Source organism: Rhagoletis pomonella, unplaced genomic scaffold (assembly GCF_013731165.1).
Source record: "Rhagoletis pomonella isolate Grant_MI unplaced genomic scaffold, Rhpom_1.0 Rhpom_scaffold_00002, whole genome shotgun sequence".
Lineage (NCBI taxonomy): Eukaryota > Metazoa > Arthropoda > Insecta > Diptera > Tephritidae > Rhagoletis > Rhagoletis pomonella.
Genome location: NW_023458556.1, coordinates 6,080,050 through 6,099,002, shown reverse-complemented (window position 1 = coordinate 6,099,002; position 18,953 = coordinate 6,080,050). Strand labels below are relative to the sequence as shown.

At 36.2% G+C, this 18,953-nt stretch overlaps 2 protein-coding genes across 2 annotated transcripts in view; both read left to right on the top strand.

Moving 5' to 3' along the window:
* Positions 1-18,953, top strand: part of LOC118732920 (intraflagellar transport protein 140 homolog) — a 192,858-nt gene that overhangs the window by 150,953 nt on the left and 22,952 nt on the right. The gene's annotated exons all lie outside the window — the stretch shown is intronic.
* On the top strand, positions 2,422-3,458 carry LOC118732925 (trypsin-1-like). The gene has a single exon (XM_036462052.1). The coding sequence runs from the start codon at positions 2,575-2,577 to the stop codon at positions 3,388-3,390; it is 816 nt and encodes a 271-aa protein (XP_036317945.1). The 5' UTR covers positions 2,422-2,574; the 3' UTR covers positions 3,391-3,458.

Genomic DNA, 18,953 nt, shown 5'->3' with positions numbered 1-18,953 from the left:
CCTTTTTTCTTAAATCCGGCACTGTTTCCAACAATAGAATTATACTGCAACTTTGGGTCTAAAATTTTACTAACTATTCTTTTTAACTAATTTTTGTATATAGCAAAAATCGGTTATAAAAAAGTAGTTAGTAAAATTTAAAACTAAATATGCATCCATATACAACAACAATAGAGAATGATTTCTGAAGGTAAATATTCCTTTAGATAAAAAATTAATTTTTAACGATTTTATAGCATTTCTTCGATAAAATATATTTTCCCTATGCAAAATATACGGAAAACTGCAAAGTCCTGGCTAATATTAACCGATAAAATTTATTATTATTTTCGTTATTCTTCATACTGGGAGTGCCTAAAAAAACAAAAATACTGGTCCACCCTAATGTATATACATACATATGTGTGTATTTCTTAATAGATAAATAATATCCACATTTACATATCGCACACCTGCTAGATCTAAAGTGAGCTAACTCAAAATTCAGAGAGGGAAATATATGTAACTGCTTGTGGATCGTACAGATTCAACGCAATTAATACAAAAACAGGTATAACAGTAGTTTCTTAGTTAATGTATATAATCACGAAGAAAAAAATATTTGCATTAATTGGATTTAAGTCCTATGAATTGATTTATGTAAAAAATCGCCATATTTTTTTTTTTTAGTTGATCACACTTTTGATCTAGGTGTGCGATACATTTCGATGTACATTATGGTGCCTCACCACAGAAAGTTGCTTATTCCTCATACGAAATTCCATGATTTGAAAATCGTCCTTCACTCGCTGACCTGAATTAAGTGGATTTATTTATGTTTTTGGTTGGAATGATTCGAATGTACATATATTAGCATTATTTTAGCTTTGTCTATTGTTTTCCCATTAGATGCACATTTTAATCAACATTAATTCGAATCCCAGCGCACCAATGCATGGAAATGCAGACAAAGGCTTATTTTTATTGTATATATGTACATATATTGATGATGCAAGAGATGATTATATATATATACATACCCCTGTAGGATATCGAGCTTGGCTTAGAGTACATACATAATAAATAAATAAAATAATGGCAACCAATTACAGTTTCGCGTGCTTGCATTACAATTGGCCCATCTTTAGTGCAAATCATCTACACAATTAACAATTTTTTCTTTTTCTTTTTTAAATATCTTTGGAGAAATTACAATACAAAACTATCCTTACGTATGGAGTTTGTTAATAATTGATCACATTTTTCCTGCTGGGTTGTTGCCTCATTTGCATATGCATGCTAGTAGTTGTGGCCATATGCTCGTTAAGTGGTTGCTTTGGGTCAATTAATATTTTATGAATATCAGTATTTTGCAAATTACGGTTCGAGCGTTTTCGATTGCACTTTTTCCGCCAACATTATCCGACCACAACATATTTTTTTTTTTGTACAAATATTTTTGTGTCTTAATGTAAATGTGGTTTTTGCTGAAATGTACTTGGATTTGTGTGCTTATTAAAGCGTTAAAATGTAAATCATTGCCTTGTGTACCTATTTAAGTATTCCCATACATTTTTTTTTATAAATTAATTAAATGCGTTAAAAATTAGCCTTTCAACTCATTAGCAATGCGAAGTGGAAAAATTAGGCAGAAAAGTAAATTATTCATATATATATGTACATCATAGTTCATAGTATGTTTGCTATTTAAATAATTGGAATAGCCTCGAAAAGATCTAAAGCTTCGAGTGATTTACCGAAATGTCAAAATTTTCATGAATAGGTATTTTTTTATATTATAACCTTTGTTAAAAATCAATTAATAATGGAAGGTGCTTACCTGAAATTGTATTCATCAGGGTGTTCGATTATTCGATGTTTCCAAAACCGGTTTTAGATGTTTTGAAAAAAGAAAACCGAAAAAACCCGGTTTTTAATTTATATATTCAGAAATAAGCGGTTAGAACGGGTATTTACTTTTAATTTTTTTTGCATTTTGATATCGCTTACAGTTAATGAGATATGAAAGCCAAAAATGAAATAAAACTATTAAAATTAGGTAGGGCTCTCATTTAAAAGAGAGTTAAAAAAAATAAGCTGGATTTATATGAGAAGATTTTTCAAGGCGAAAATATTCTCGGAGGTTTGCCATTGCCCACCGAAGGATGACCGCAGTTTCTTTTTTGATTTACGCTCTTACCAGGGTACGAACCCAGTTCCTATGGAACGGTAGTGCGCACTTCTAACTACAACTCAGCACAACGGCCGGCAATTAAATACTTAGAACACAATATTTACAGTTTCTGTAAAAAAAACAAACTTATCTCCAAATGAGACGGTAAAGCAAATTTGCCTAATTACAAATTGATGTTCGCAAACGTCAACTGCGTTCGAAGTCGCTTATCAGTCAGAGCAGTAACCAATGTATCGCTTCATTGAGTGTCAAGTTCGTACAAATTGAGCAAGAAAATATCCATGACGGCCACACGTTCATAAGGTTTCCGCTAGTCAATCCTAATTGCCTAGTTTTGAAGAACGCGCTATCTTTAGTGAGCTACAAAATTGCCTAGTTGCTGTTTCTCTTACGTGTCTGCCATGTTTCACTTACACTACCGATTTGTACTTACAATAGCCCTTTGCGCATTGTCATGGACTCAGGCCGCCGGCGCCTTCTCAAGCCTGCTTCTGGGCCGCATCGTGGGTGGCACTTCAGCGCGTGACATTGTCGACTTTCCGTATATCGTATCGGTGAGACTGTTCAACAAACACTTCTGCGGCGGCTCGATCATCAATGAACGCACCGTCATCACCGCCGCCCATTGCCTAAAAGGCATCAGTGCTAGTTATGTGCGCGTTCATGCGGGCACAAAATCACGATCCTCCCATGAGGGTGTGTTGGTCGACGCCTCCGCTGTACATTATGATCCGCGTTTCAATATGGCCACCATGGACTATGACATCGGTTTGGTGCGTTTGGCTAGTGGACTGACTTTTAGCTCAAAGATCCAACCGATTGCTTTGCCCACAGAAGGTGAGTTGGTGCTGGATGGAGATGTAGCTCTGGTCGCCGGTTGGGGATTTACAACGCCTCAAGGCAGCGGTTCATACTTGTTGCGATACGCTCGTGTTCCGATTGTTAATCAAGCTGTGTGTAATCGCCAATTGAACGAATACTTAACGGATCGAATGATCTGCGCCGGCTATGCGAAGGGTGGCATCGACGCATGCCAAATGGATTCCGGTGGGCCGCTGGTCGTGGACGAAAAACTGGTGGGCATTGTTTCGTGGGGTTTGGGTTGTGCGCAACCAAATAAGCCGGGTGTGTATACACGCGTCGCCGAGTTGATACCCTGGGTTGAGAGAACGTTGGCAGAGAAATACGCAGATAGCATTCCAAGAGATGAAAAGTAAATAAAAAATTAAATTTAAAGTTTAAAAATAATTAAAGTTTTGTGCTGAGATTAAAAGAAAAATAAAAATTGGCGTCGTTAAAATTGAATTTCATTGGAATTATTTTTTAAGACGCATTGTATAAGTTGACGGTGACGTGAAAAATTTCAGAGGAAGAGGTTGAGAAGTGCAATTTTCTGCTTGAAAATTTTTTACTTGGGAAAACTTTACAAGTAAGAAAATAAGGTGATCTCAGACATGTGCTTCTTATTTCTTCTTATTTTAGTGTGTGTCAACTATCGTTGCCGTATAAAATTTTTCGCTAAAATAGTAGATCAAAATGCAGCAAGCTGAAGTGTTTTTGGCCATATTTGTCAGTTTTGAATGATTGAATAATTTCAAAGGTACATTTGTAGGTGCATATGCATATATGTATACTTAATTTTTTCAGAAGACGAATTGGCTGTTTGGAGGAGATTCTCTTATTTTCTAATGGGTAACTTATTCATTCTGAGATAATACATTTATATGTTAAAATGTTTTTTCAAATCCAAAAGTATTCAATTGTAAAAAAGATAAAATCGGGGACAATGTACCAAACAGAAATTAAATTGCGAAATGAACTACTTGTGGCAATTGTGGAAATGATCAGCTGTTTCGAACGTTGAAAGTTTTTGAAAATTTTGCGTTCTCGTACTTCTGTGGATATTTGGTCTCTTTGACAACGAATGCAGCTAAATTTAATTTTAAAACTCCTTTTTTCGGTTAACTAATAAAAGGCGCTCCAGTGATTTCGTCAAAGTTCTAAAATCCAAATCAGTATTTTTTTATTTCGAATAAATTCCACTCTGAGTACTTTTTATTAAATAAAATCAAGTACTTCTAAGTGACACTTTAGGCAACATCGATCATTCTCTTCAATATTTTTTATGAGTACAAATACAAGATGGTCTTAAGTCTTTTAACAAAGGTTACTTTTTAAAATATTTTAATAAATTTAATACTCATCTACGTACCTAATCAACGCCGTATAAAGGACATATATATACAGGGGTCAATCCATGTCAAATCGACTAATAGCTGGAATCGACAAATTTTGAGTTGGATGTATGTTGGTCAGAAAAATTTCTATTATAAAATATTATAAAATAACGAAGCTATGCAAAATTCTAAATTCACAGTTTTCGGTATTTTGCAAGTTAATTTTTGAATATCTCAAAAACTATTATATTTATGTGGATCGGAAATTTTTGATTAAATTAAAAGTCCGAAAAAATAGATTCCAGTGGAACTGCGAAATGAGGCCCAGTTTTTCAGAAAAAAATTTCAAGAAAATAGATCAGTACATTTTTTGGAAATCAAAATTTTGTGTACAAAATTGGAAAATGTTATAGAAATCTGGTTTTGAAAATTATTTAGATTTTATTTTCCAAAGTTGTTTTGGAAATGAAAAATTTCATTAAAAAATGGTCCCAATCGGCCTATTTTTCGCAATGTTATAGGCACTTAAAAACGGAACATGTGGTTTTCAAAAAGCGATACATATCTCGAAAACGGCTGGACAAAAAAAAATTAAAACAAAAAAATCAGGGAAGCCTCTCAATTGTTAACATACAAATTTATGAAAAAATTCGGGTGTTCGAATTGTGCTGGAATGCCCCATAGACAAGTTATACATGTGAACATACACACACACATATGTACATGCATATATTCGCTAATTTAATTAGGTGACTACTCACTTTGAATTTATTATGCACTTGCAGACCATTATTAATTTAAATTTTAAGGCAATTTAATTATGACTTTCGGTACTTCAACTTACATTACAGCTACTGCGACTGCCGCTTCCTGTGTGAATACTTATTTACAAAGCGTATCTGAATACTACAAGTATGTATTACGCAATCAAGCGATGGCAGGGCGCGGCGTGACGAATGCAACGTACTTAATTGCTGTTAAATTATTATTATGCAATTTGCTTATCTTTGAGCTTGCTGGGTGCTGCCGCTGCCGCTGTCGCTGCCACGCTCCCGCCAGCAAATCACATTTTATGTCGAACTATTGATTGACTTGACTTTTCAATTCACACTCAAGCAACAATGCGAGCAACAACACTCATCACTAAATGGTCTTACCTAATGATAATAACGGTGGTGACAATAACACCGCTGACCGTGAGTGGGTGGCGTAGGAACCAAACGATAGCTGGTAACTAGCAAGTGTAGTTGGGAGAAAAGGCCACCCGGCGCGAAGATGGGTTAATCATACACATACATATGTATCTTGGGCAATGGTTACGCAACCGCATATAAATTTGCTTTGTCCAACATTTGCGGTTACTAATGCGGGTTTTGCACTTAACCGAAATACCATCGGCGCGCGCCAGTTTGGAGTGAGTGTGACTGGTTGGAGATGATCGGAGACCAAAGCGCCGGTAGCATTTTAATATGCGTATATCTGCATATATATACATATATATGTATGTAGGTTTGTGAGTGAAAATGTGCCACCCACCTTTTGCTGTCGCTCTGAGGTTATGCAATCCATACAACTGCCGTTTTCTGCTCACACTCGCACCCACACCCACACCCTATTATTTATTCGTTGGGATTGGACTTTTGTTGTCATGTGTGTGCTTGTACTGACAATTACTATCCTTAATTCGTTGCACATATTAACATGTTGTTGTATTTTGATTATACATAAGTAACTGCCAGACTGCCATCTGGCAGATTGTGTGACAGATCGCCGCCATGACTGTATGTGGAAACTACCTTGTAGAAAACTTCGTTATGTTGAAATATTTCGTTTGCAATAAAAGGAATATTGCAATGTTTGACCCTTGGAATCCGTCTTGTTGAGAGTTTTTACACCCAAACTTCCTACACGAAGACCGATGCATGTGATTTACGTAGCTTAATTTAATTAGCGATGGGAGAATCTTAAAAATAAGTGCCTATAGGCGACGAACTGTCCAAAATAGCTGAATAAGAGAATACAAAAACAAAATATTTTCGCTTCTGGCTTAAGTTGACGTCTTTAGTAGTTATTGAAGATTTTTTTTTTACGGTAAGTGAAATCAAGTTAATCCTAGACTAACAGGGCTTTTAGTGATGGCTAAACTGTGTCTCACCAGATCATTTTTTTCCTACAAGGAATCTTCTCAAACCGGGTTGTATGCAAATATGCCTGCAAGCGTTAACTGGGCAGTTGCATTGCTATTTATTGTTGCCCTGGCTTTGTCGGTTTGTCGGCTTGTAGATGTTTGCTATGTTGTCCATTTGTTAATGAGGCTTTATGAGCCACTAAATTGCGTAAAATAGATTAGATCGACATCTCCGTTGCACATTTGCATTCCACCTACCCATCTACCTGTACAAATATGCATTTGCTCACTAAATCTAAATAATACTCCAATGAATGCATTCAATAATTCGCAAAAATTAAAGATTTAAACCCTAGAAAAACAGAATATGCAAGCGTGTTTTAAAAGCCATTTTTTTTTGAAATTTTGGCTAGAATTTCAGACTGATTTAAAGCTAAGAAGAAGCACACCTTTAAAGTTCTTTGCACTTCGCTCTGCGCCATGGTACGCCTACAACTTCACACGAATGTGTGACCTGTTTGCAGAGCATTGTTGCCCCTCTCTCTCTCGTGCCATGACCAGTTAAGCCGTGAAATTGACACTACAAAAATAAGAAACTTCAGCCTTGTAAGCGATGAAATTCTCAACAATAAATTTAAAAGAAAAAACTTCACAATTCTTCTCCTTTTTTTCGTTCTTTCAGTACTGGTAAAACGCCTAGATTTTGCATTGCATTTGTTGTTTGTAGTTTTGTTGCAATGGAGCATTCATAATTTTCTTGCCGCATTTTTTCTTAATGCTCTGCATCTTTCTCATGTCGCTTGAACCTGTTTAACCTGTGAGTTGGAGCGCCGCCGCAGCATCAAAATATTTATCTTAAGTCGCCGTGCCTAAGCAATTATGGGCTCTGCGATGACAGTTGATGAGCACAAATTGCATTACAGCCAACATTCAGTCCAAGTATGCAACAGTGAAATTCGTGGCGGTATGTTCGAAATTTGTGTGCGTTTGTGTTTGTGGTTACCTCCACTTAGTTTATTGCTATGCTTTTGATGGCGTTACGGCGAAAATTAAGCGATTGAAGAAGGGCATAAGCGGCAACCATTTTGTTCGACAAAAAAGCAAAAATAAAAAATAAAAAAATGGCATGGCTTATTAGCCGAGAGTAATAAAGTAATTTACCTTGAAATTGTTCACATAATAACAGTCATTAAGGTGCATTTCTGATTTTTTTTTTGTTATGAAATTCATGCAAATAATACATACAAATAAATGCTTACTTAGGCAATACTTTCTTGTTTATCTTCAAATGTTTTGTTAAGTGCATAATCTAGCGGCATAAATATATGTGGCGGATTTATTTCAAATGACTTTAAGGCCATGGATGAAAGAGTATAGTTTCATCCTCATCAGCCACCACTAGCTGCTTGCTGTCAAGCCTTTCCTTCCCAGGCTCGGACTTACATAAAAACAATGCATTCAAATCTGCGTTGATGTCTCACATCTGCGTGCCCCAGTCATTAAAACTCACACGCACTGCTGAAATGCAACAACAACTACTGCGTTGATCGCCGCGATAATTCTCAACGAACGCAGATCAACGATGAAATCATAATCACTGCGTTACTCTGTTTCTGATGAAGCCCGATGAGGTGAATGGTCATTCCGTTGGTTGCTTGGAGACATTACATACGCTTTTCTTCTTCCGACAACATGTGGTCACGCTGCATGATCTTTTTTATCTGCGCCATCATCAGAGAAGAAATGGGGCTTGTCAAGAAATAGTTATTAACATTGTTGTTGTGTTTCTGCCTGTGGCACGTAATAAATGCGACTAGTCCAGTGTTTTTTCTCTGCTTTTTCTGATCTGAAGAAGCCCTGCAGGGAAAGCTACTAGTTGTGAACTAGAATTCTACCAGTTTGCGTTTCAGCCCAACTAGTTCACGTTCTATCCTTTTTCAATGTTAGCGACTGGTATTTTTAAAATTGCGATGTCCTACGAGATGTCAATTGTCAGGCTATGCATCAGCATCTACTAGTATAAATACTAGTAGCATCATACCAGTTGATGAGATAGTCTGCCAATTCATACCCCGTGAAAAGCATAAGTGTGCCTTTTTGCTCGCAACGCTCCAGCTGTCACAATGGCCGACAGAGCAAACCACTCGCGTGGTAAGCCTGAGGTCCCAGGTTCAAATCCTGGCGCAGGGAAAATTTTTTTATTTTCTATTTTTTACTTTATTTTTATTTTTTATAAATTTATTTTTTTGTTTAGGCTGTATATTGTAATTTTTAAATTTAATAAAAAAAATATTTTTGTTAAGTTCTTTGTTTTTATAGCACAAGCATTTCTTCCTAAATGTTTTTTGCAATGCAATTAGATTTTCAAATTTGTTACTTATTTATAAATTGAATAAATTATTTTTACTTACATTTATTTAAATTTTAAAAATCTGAACCACCTCCAAGCGGACTCGAACATGCGATTTCAGAACCACTACCAGTAGTCTTCACGTGACGCCACAGCCGACATTTGTAAGAAAAGCAATTAATTGCGTTTTATTTTTGGCTTTGGGAATTCAGAGGCAGATGTCGCTGATCGCCTAAGTTCTTCGAAATTGTCGAACTGGTAGGCACATACTAGTTAATGAACTAGTATTTTTTCTAACTGGTTTTGTTTTTCATTGCAGGGAGTTAATCAGATTCTGTTGTTATATGTTTGTGTGTGTGTGTGTGTGTTGCATTGATTCTCAGTGGTATTATTTATCGTTATGCGTAAGTCTATTATAATTTTTATGATTATGTAATTATATGTTTCTAGCCACTATTATTTTTTATTCTATACACTTACATACATATGTATGCATGTATCGTAGTACTCATTTAATACAGTATCGTTACCTTAGTATAGAAAGGGCCTAACTTATTTTCTTTCGAAATTCAGCTTTTTTAAAGTTCGGTAGATTACTCACCAAAGCCCTAACAGATTTTTAAAACAACTATTACATCAGTAAGGTAGTTACAGTGTTTATCAAATAGCAGGATTCTAAGAAATCCTGAACTTAATCACTTAAGGTTTTATAAAATATTGTAAATGCTCTATAAGTACACACAAATTTTAGATAGATATTAGGCTTTGGAAGAGTCTTACGTGGTTGTGCTTACTTCGCTAAACAATTAATTTATTACTTAAAATTTGAATGAATAAATAAAATAATCCCCAGATAGGCGATGTCTACTCCAAAAATTTCTTTTAAGTTTTTATGAAGTAAAATTGCGACATTATCCGGAAAGTAAAATTTAAGTTTATGCAGAGTTCATTGCATTCCTGCAAGGTTTAAGGGAGGACCTTCAAAGTGACAAAGTATTTGATTTTGACTCCATAGAGAAATGCTTCGAATAACCTCAGGCTCTAATTAATCTAATACTTTCCTGTTTTTTGCTGGAGGACATAATGACGCTGGCCTCTCAACCCTTTCAAGTCAGCAAAATATTTTGGAGGTTTTGGCTGACTCCAGTCTACGCTAGTGGCGTTGAGTGAGGCATATTTCCAGAGTTCGCAGAGTTGTAATGGTGGCGTTGTACAGAAGGTCACGCTTTTGCCAAAAATTCCAGGGAACCAGTTTATCTTTGTTTTTGCTGACTGGTCTACATATAAATATATATGAACTGATTTCCTCACGATTGCATTTCAGAAGCTCAACAACGACAGTAAATATAGATAATCTGAGTCCGCCCTCCGCAGGATCATGGAGTCTATAGAGGAAGCCGTCATAGAAAAAAATCTCACTGTATACCAAGCTACCGGCTACCAAGTTAGGCAGAAAGCCTGCTCCCAGGAGACTTAATCGCAATCTACTAACGGCAGGATACTCACATAGTATATGATCCACTGTCTCCTCATTCGTTCTGCATCTCCTACAGATTATCACTAGTCAGATTATTGCTACTCAGAGGCAGTTTAAAGGCATGAGATGCCAAAAGGCAATGTCCCTTTAGAACACCCACCAGTAGCCTAGCATCCTCCCTTTAGTGGGATAGTATAAATTTCGTGAACTTTATCTCATACGCTCCGCACATAATCCTAGACATCTTGCAACCTTACGTTTTAGTCCACGCCTTCTGCGACCTCCGGAGTGGACATGTCGAGCTCCCATTTAATCGCTTGGAGGGAAATAGGCAACTCCTATAATAGCATAGTTGCAGACAGGGCCTTTCTCAATCTTCCGTAGAGTTGCGTTTATTTGAGTAATCTTTACCACCACAAAGCAAGGGCCACTTACAGGAGCTAACAAGATTTTAAAGGGATTCCTTACTGGCTTACATCAAAGCTCGGCACAAAGTTTGCCGGTATTTCCTTTCTGTCTAAAACCAAATCACATTTCCAGCGAGGTAGATTGCCAATTTATACCACTTCTCCCATCACTCTGGTTTTATCTATGAATTTAGATTTAATCAACTAACGGTGCTCCGCCATTGTTTGGCGTTCAGTCAAGCGCTCAACAAGGACTGACATCCAAAGACTTTGTTAAATTAATTATAATTAATTAAATTAATAACATTTATTGCGCCATTGTTTTGCATAGCGGTCGCGCAGTTTGTAGATGGCCCACAAAGCGAGCAAATACACACATATATGTAGATACATACATGTTCACACACACCCACACACACATTTGCTTTGGTGGCTTCTTTGCGATACAAGCCAAATTGTTGTTGCCCTCTTGTGGCTGCGGCTAAGCCAAGCCCACATACTAGGAAACCCACAGCGCAAAAAGGCATCGAATATGAGCAGTCAGTCTATGCTCACTTTGTGGCAAATTAATTGTCTGAGTGCTCGCCAAATGGCTGCCACTTGGCTTAGTTATTGCATATTAGTATTTCAATCGAACTATGGAACTAATGTGAATGTGAATGTGAATGCAAGCATTCATTCACTGGGATTGCGATTAAGGGTTTAAGCAAATATTTAACAGCGGTCGCATGCCACCATTCAATGCGAAACTTTTTTATAATTCCACCAATCATTTTCAACTTGAACACCTGCCAATGGACGCTGCGCGAATTCTTCAAGGTGCGCTTGCCTTGTGCGATTGCCTTTGTTGTTTTATGGCAAGTGTGCCTTTGTTCCGGCACAAAAGTTCACACTTTGGCGGCGCCAATGGTCAAGCATTTGCCTGCGCGCCTTAAGCAAGAAAACGCACAAATAAAACTTCTTCATTATTTTACTTGAAAACTCTTCAAAGTTTGGAGAAAAAGTGCAAGAAAACACATCGTCTACCTGTTCCAAAATATGTATTTAAACAGAAATGAAGAAATTAATTTTGCCCCTAAATGTATGCCTTGAAGGAGCCTCAGCGCACGTTAAGTGCTCACGCAGGCATACATAACGGCAAAGCATTTTTTACACATTCAAATACATAAAAATATAAAAAAAAATTTCAAGACCTACGTACACTTCCATTGCGGGTGCAGTTGGAGAGACGTTTTGCATATCCCACAGACCGCTGTCGCCCCCAGCAGGCAAGGGGACATTCTTCTGATTGTGTGGCACCAAATAACAATTGCATTTGTTTCCTTCTCGGTGCAAATTTGCTTGTGCAAATTTTGTCGCTGTTTTTGCCAGCTTCTGTCAGTTGCACGCTTTGCACTTTTTTTTTCGTTTGCTTGCTTGGCTGGTCGCAGAAAGGAATTTTTTCGGTATTTCCAGTTGACTGAGGCGGAAAAATACCATAACCACATAACGGGCAGCTAAAGTGCAGTGGCAAGGAGATTTAAGGCGTGGTTGGTTGCTTTAACAGCTAAACGACGTTGCAATGTGTTTCAAGGACAACAATGCTGCCACACCAGTAGTGCAGCAACAGCAGCAGCATTTGAATGGTGGCGACCAACTGTGTTACTGCTGTTGCCGCCGTCTTTGCTGCTGCTGGTCAGTTCAAGTTGTGCTTTGTCCGTCTGTCAATGTACATACATAGTTTGGGTTGAGGCTGTTTGTTGGAGCGGAAGCTCGTGGCACGTCAACGCAAGGACAGGACATGCTGCCAGTGCATCGCCACAATCCGCTCTCCACAATTCAACAAATCCGTCCATGTTGTTGCCACATTTCCGGCTATTCATAATTGCTGTTGTTGTTGTCGTGTTTTCGTTGTTGCCCTGCCACTGTTGTCGTTCCAACAAGCCGCATAACAATTGTGGTCGCTGTTGCGGAAAACTAAAAAATGCTCAAAAGCATTTCGTAACAAAAAACAAAAAAAAAAAAAAAAATGAAAAAATAATCTTGCCGTGGAAATAAGATGAACACAAATTAAACGACAAATGGAAATGTGAAATGCGGTTAAGGTGTGCAATGCGGTTTTCAATAAAGTGAAGTGGAAAATGCTGGTGTGTTTTTGACATGCCAAAAAATATGTAAATACTGAATTATTAGGCTAATATTAGTGAAGGTAAGCGGGGTTTGAATGCAACCAGTTTTCGGAATGTGATGCTTTCTAAGTAGATAGGGGGCTGGAAATTTAGAATTATAAAAAAAAAAATAAAAAAATAAAATATGATTTGAATATCGTTATAATTTGACTCGATCTTTCCTCACTATTTTTTTTTTTTTATAAATTTACATCCTTATTTTGTATTACGAACGATAGGCAACATGAACGATTCATTTGCAGACGACAACATCTCTGATTGCGGTTTTATTGCTCTATGGTCGTCTTCGTCTTGCCTTTCATATATTACGTTGCAATGGTCTCGGTTGCGGTTAAACCGGATTCAGCGGGTCGAAGTATATGTCGATAGGTCGGCCTGGTTAAATCCATACACCACTCCACTCCAACTCTGCACAGGACGGAAGTCAACTTCAACTGTTCACAGCCTAGGCAATCAATATCTAACGATTTACCGGTCTTTTCATTGCATGTCAGCAAGGTCAAATGGGTTAGCTATCCTACTACGAATGTGAGTTGCTCAAAGCGCACGAAAGATGGCAATCGATCAGCATTCGGGTACTACAGATTGAGGTGCATTTCAAAAGCTGAGTGTGAGCTTAAGCTGCAGGCCCAATATATCACGCGGAGGGGCTGCGAGCAAAAACTAGTATATAGTACATATATATGTATATTTTTTAATTCACAAAGGCCCTAAAAAACACTTTTTTCGAAACTGCGTTTTTCGCACATTTTGGTAGGATGTATTTATTATAAATAAACCTTCAATAAAAATTTTAAAGTGTTAGTACCAAAAACAACGGGGTTAATGCCACTTTTTAAAAAGCTCTAGCTTCTCCTGTAAAATAAAATAAAAAAAAATTTGTTGGTTAGCGCCTCTGTGAACTAAGGTAACGATGTGTATTTTATCAAATCCTTGCGGTCTGTTAATTCAAGCTTTAAATAAAATTCATAGTAAATGTACTTAAAATCCTTTATTTGCCTTTACATACATACACATACACACACATACATACATATATGCTGATCCTCTACGGTGCCATTCGCGTTATGAAACTTGCAATTCGACCTCGTTGCCCCTCTTCCCATTTGGCATTCGTTTAATAAATATTTACGTTACCTTCCACTCTGTGTTGGCTTATGTTGGCTTATAAATTCTCACTTTGAAGTGTTTTTCATGTCGCACTTTTTTGCATAAATATTCTATTTTTTATTTTTATTTTTATTTTGAGTTATTTAGCCGCACATTCCAAAATGAAATACGAAAAATATGCAAATTTTTGGCGCATAGCACAGAAACAAAGTGATAGTAAGTACATTTCAGGGTTACCTCTGAAAAACTTTTTTCCCTACTAAGAGAGGGTTCAAAAATCTACCAAAATTGTTTTTTTCCTACCATTTAAGAAAATAATTTTTTTTTGCTGGTGTTTATACTTAAAATAAGATTTCCAGGTAAACAAAAAGATCAGAATAAAAGCTAGTATATACCTACATAGCACACAAAAGAAAGTTGGTAGGTGCTTTTAACCAGACCCTCGTACCGACATGTAATTGGCTACCGACATGTAATTGACTTATACGCCCTCAAAACTTCTAATAAATTGCGATAAACCGAAAAAATTGCAAAAAATTTGCACAGTTTATAGTTTTAATAAAGCCTTCGGAGTAAATGATGTGAAAAATTGCACGGTTAGGCTTGCCAAATGGCCGTGTTTAGGAGCCGCAGGGCTGGGGGCAAATCTGCGCACTGCGAGTTTGCCATTAATTTCTTCGAGTCGCGGTTAAAAACTTTGTGATCCTCCGGAAACAATCACTTTTCACTTTTGGTTTCCATGTATTTACCTACTATGGGCGGAATAAAAAATTTCGAGTGAATTTTATTTTTCGGGCGTATACGGAGTTCAGAGAATCGCCGAAGGTAATTGGTGAAATTCTGCCTATGCCAGTAAGCAACGAGTTTTTTAACGTATTTGACAAACAGGACCCAGGCAAGCCTACTCACAGTGCTGACAAAGTGACACACCACAACAAGCCAGAGATGTTTTCTGTTTTATGAGCAAAGAAACCTACCAAAATTTTAAGGGTCCTACCATCCTACCAACGAGATAAAAACCTACCAATTTTGATAGGAAAAGCCCAAAACGGCAACCCTGGTGCATTTGCATGTATGTATGAATGTATGTATGAATGTATGTGTGAGAAGGGAGTACGCGGCCGCTTGGCTTATTTTCTTGAATTCATACGCACGCTTGTTTTTTGGCACCACAATTTCCCAAGGGATTTTTCACTTCGCTCATCCGAATTGTCGGTTTTGGAAGCCAACAGCCGGCGAAATATGAGTGAGTTCAAGTTTAGAGGCGTTATATGTAGTGTAAGTCATAGAGAATGTTCAACAAGGCGCTTCGAATTGCAATGCTGGCGACGTTACATAAATATGAAAGTATTTTCATTGCCGACTATTTTCCATCAAAAATGAACTTCCCGCTTTTGGCGCTGGAAAAATTGCACCGGAGTTTCATTTGTGCGCCGAATATATAAAAGCGAAAGTGAGTGGATAAAGAAGCGCGCCAGTGTGATGAGTCGCGACTCGCGAGTGGTGAAGAAATGCATTAATATACCAACATAATCTTCATCAAAGGTATATACATACAAATATATGTATGTATGTATGTGCACATGTATGCACCTCTGTTGGTGGTTGGCGCCTCATGATCACACATTCGTGATTCCCAAAGGAAATCAAGGACGTCCAAACGCTTTTCATTTCAATTCCAATTTTTTTCATTCCTCTGATTCTCAAACTCGCTTGCCATGGTTTTCAATTTGAATTCCTCATGATTTACGTGAAAGTTGAAAGGAATATGGGTGAAAATAATGCAAAATAAGTTCGCAATCAAATAAAGTGTTTAAAAGCACACAAGTTTATGTAGCTGCATATTCTACATATTTATGGGTCATTCCTTACAATATTTACACCTCAAAATTTTTCTTTTCTTGGGGTGGAATATATATTTTTACATTCTTTATCGAAAAAAGGGGAGACACCTATTTTTTTATTTCGTCATGATATTCGAAAATTTTGAAAAAAAATTCCCAAAATTTTGAACTCACGGAGAAGTATCTTTTTTTTTATTTGTTTGCAGTTAATAAACTATTTGTTGGAGAAAATCAGTAAGGTATCAAAATGTGCGTGTGAGATAGATTAAAATAAAAAAAAAATTGCACTAAAAATCGCATATTTTTTATTTTTTATTTTTGTTTATTAACTTCTTTACTGTAGAAGTTTTATACCTGCGTACTTAAAGTTTATATTAAAGTTTATGTACGCAGGTATGAAAAAACTCGTAACTTCTACAGATTTGGTGTTTCCATTCTCAAATTTTTACAGCGTACTCCATAAAGTTTGACAACTATTCAGGTTGAAAAAAATAAAAATCAAACATGATGAAGTTAATGAAAAAAAAAAAATTAAATTAAAAATGCGATTTTTTAATGCAATTTCTTTTTATTTTAATTTATCTCACACTCTCATGGAAATCCGAGGTAACTACGCACATTTTGATACCTTAACTGATTTTCTCCGACAAATTGTTTATTAAAAGCAAACAATTGAAAAAAGATTCTTCTTGAGGTGTAAATATTGTATGGAATGACCCGTATATATATGTACATAAGGATAGGAGTATCTGAATTATCCCATAACGACTAGGTTCTGCACCGATCCGCGAAAGAGACATCATTCAATACTTTTTATTTTCCGAACTTTACTATGAAGTTTAAATTTCATTAGAAATTAAACATTCAGTGTGTTTGTTGTAAGCAGCAATTGGATAGCCCTGTATTAAGTTTCCTTTTCGTATTGCCTTAAACACAAATATATTAACAAATATTCTGAAAATAGCTTTTAAAATTTATCTGTCCTTTAAATCTAGGGTAAATAAATTTAAAAAGCTTGAAAACATAGGTCCATAATAATTAACCCACCCTAGCTTAACAAACTGAAAAAATAAAAAAAAAATCGCCATGTTCAGGAACTGTGAGCCATCTCTAAATATTTACCAGCTCGACTAAAACGTTGTATTTTGTAGATTTTAGTGTATATATTCGAATATTTTGATGTGGCCAGATCGAGAATTTGAATAATTATTTTTCTCCATACAACGAGGGGCCACTCCAAAGCACCTAGAATGTCCATAAAAACAAGTCCTGGAATTCACTAAAAGGCGAAGAAGACACGAACTATTCTTCACAATGAAAATGCCTTAAAAATTTTAAGGGTGGGCCATTATCAATTCATCCATGGCCCTTCATTCAGTATCAATTGAAAACGACTTGGAAGGCGGATAGGAGTTGATTTGTGTGCAAATAAAGCCCTGAATACCTTTTGGTAAAATACCAACAACGAAAATGATAAAAATATATAAAAATATTAGAAATATTTAAAAGTACACATTGTTGCATTCCGAACTAAATAGATGCGCTAGTAATTTATTCACACCCTGTTGACTTCGTGCATAGTTGCATAGTATTTTTTTCTGCTATGTGCCCTTTTTTAGCCCTTACTTTTTTATAAATATTTTGGAAAATATAATAAAATTTTGTTTGTTTTTATTCAAACAGTCACACTTTACTAAAGCACATAATACCAGAGTACCAATTCAAATTCCACCTAAAAGTTGCTATTATCTTTTCTGACATTGAAGCCTATTCGAAAAGTTTGCTGTTACAGTTAGCTGGCAGCAAACGAAGTGACATTTCAATTTTGCAGTTCATTAAACCAGATAACGCATTTGGAAACTGTAATCCGATATGGCAGTCTAGAAATGTAAATTAAGGCAAATGCAAGAAATTGGCAAGGCTTACATATGTACATTAGGGATATGATTTTCTTAGATTTAAATGCCTGTGGTGGCAAACGATGAACTTTCGTATAAATTTCCAAAAAATAACAACAATTTTGATAAATTATAAAAAAAACTCTCGCGCATAGCGGAATTTATTATCAGTTTCTAAGTGGAGAAAATTAATATTCAAACATGTTTTTCTTCTCAAACGTTTTATGGTTTTATTAAAGTAAAATAGATTCGTGGATTTAGTGCTGATGCACATCGTTTTTAAATCAAAACTTGGTAGGCAAAAAGGAATTTCGGTCGAATTTTTATACTAGGTATGGGGCTTTGCCATGCAACAGCCTTGTAAATGAAATGATAGTGTGCGCGGGAGGTATTTTCACGAACCAACAAAAATATCGCCAAAAAAGGAATATATGGACAAAAGTTCATTAAATGCAAGCACAGGCAAATCAAAATTAAAAAAAAGTGTAAAAAAAGCACAACCCTAATGTACATATATACATATTTAAATATGCTAGAAAGTGTTTTAAAGTTACGATAGAGCTATGAGTTTTGAAATACCTTAAAACAAAATAGCTTACAGACTTCATCTGGAAAACGATGCTTACCACGCCTTTGATGAAAATTATTTATTTTCACACAAATAAAAGAGAGTTAATAATAAATCTCTGCGACTTATTTCTGGGTACATACATACATACATATGTATAATGTAGCGTCACATTCTCGTGCACAAAACCGTATTGCGATGTAACTAGTGTATAAAAAAAACACAAAAACAACGGCATTCTAAAATCTACTGAGTGAAACGATTAGTTTTATTTAAAACTATATTCATCTCGATTGTTTCTAAGCGCAAAATAGTAGATTGACCAGGCGCTTATTTACTCTTTTGTTTGCCATGTCCCTGCTGCAATCTCACCAGTTCTCACATACACACATTTATATATATATATATATATATCTTAGCTGCTGCCAGTTAGTTCCTACAAAATGGAAACTACTACTTACCTACAAACACTATGCAAAATTAATGCCCTTAAAAGGTTCCAATCCACTGTTGCGAAGAGGCGCCCATCTTAAATCTCTTCCCAATACAAAACACTGAACCACTGCACCATTCACTAAGTGGCGTCTCTTCTGTTACGCCACAACGGTAAATACCGGCTACCAGCTTAAGTCCGCCAGTCGAGCGTTTCAAGC

Coding starts and splice junctions, on each gene's coding strand:
- LOC118732925 (XM_036462052.1), top strand. CDS start 2,575: ATGTTTCACTTACACTACCGATTTGTACTTACAATAGCCCTTTGCGCA.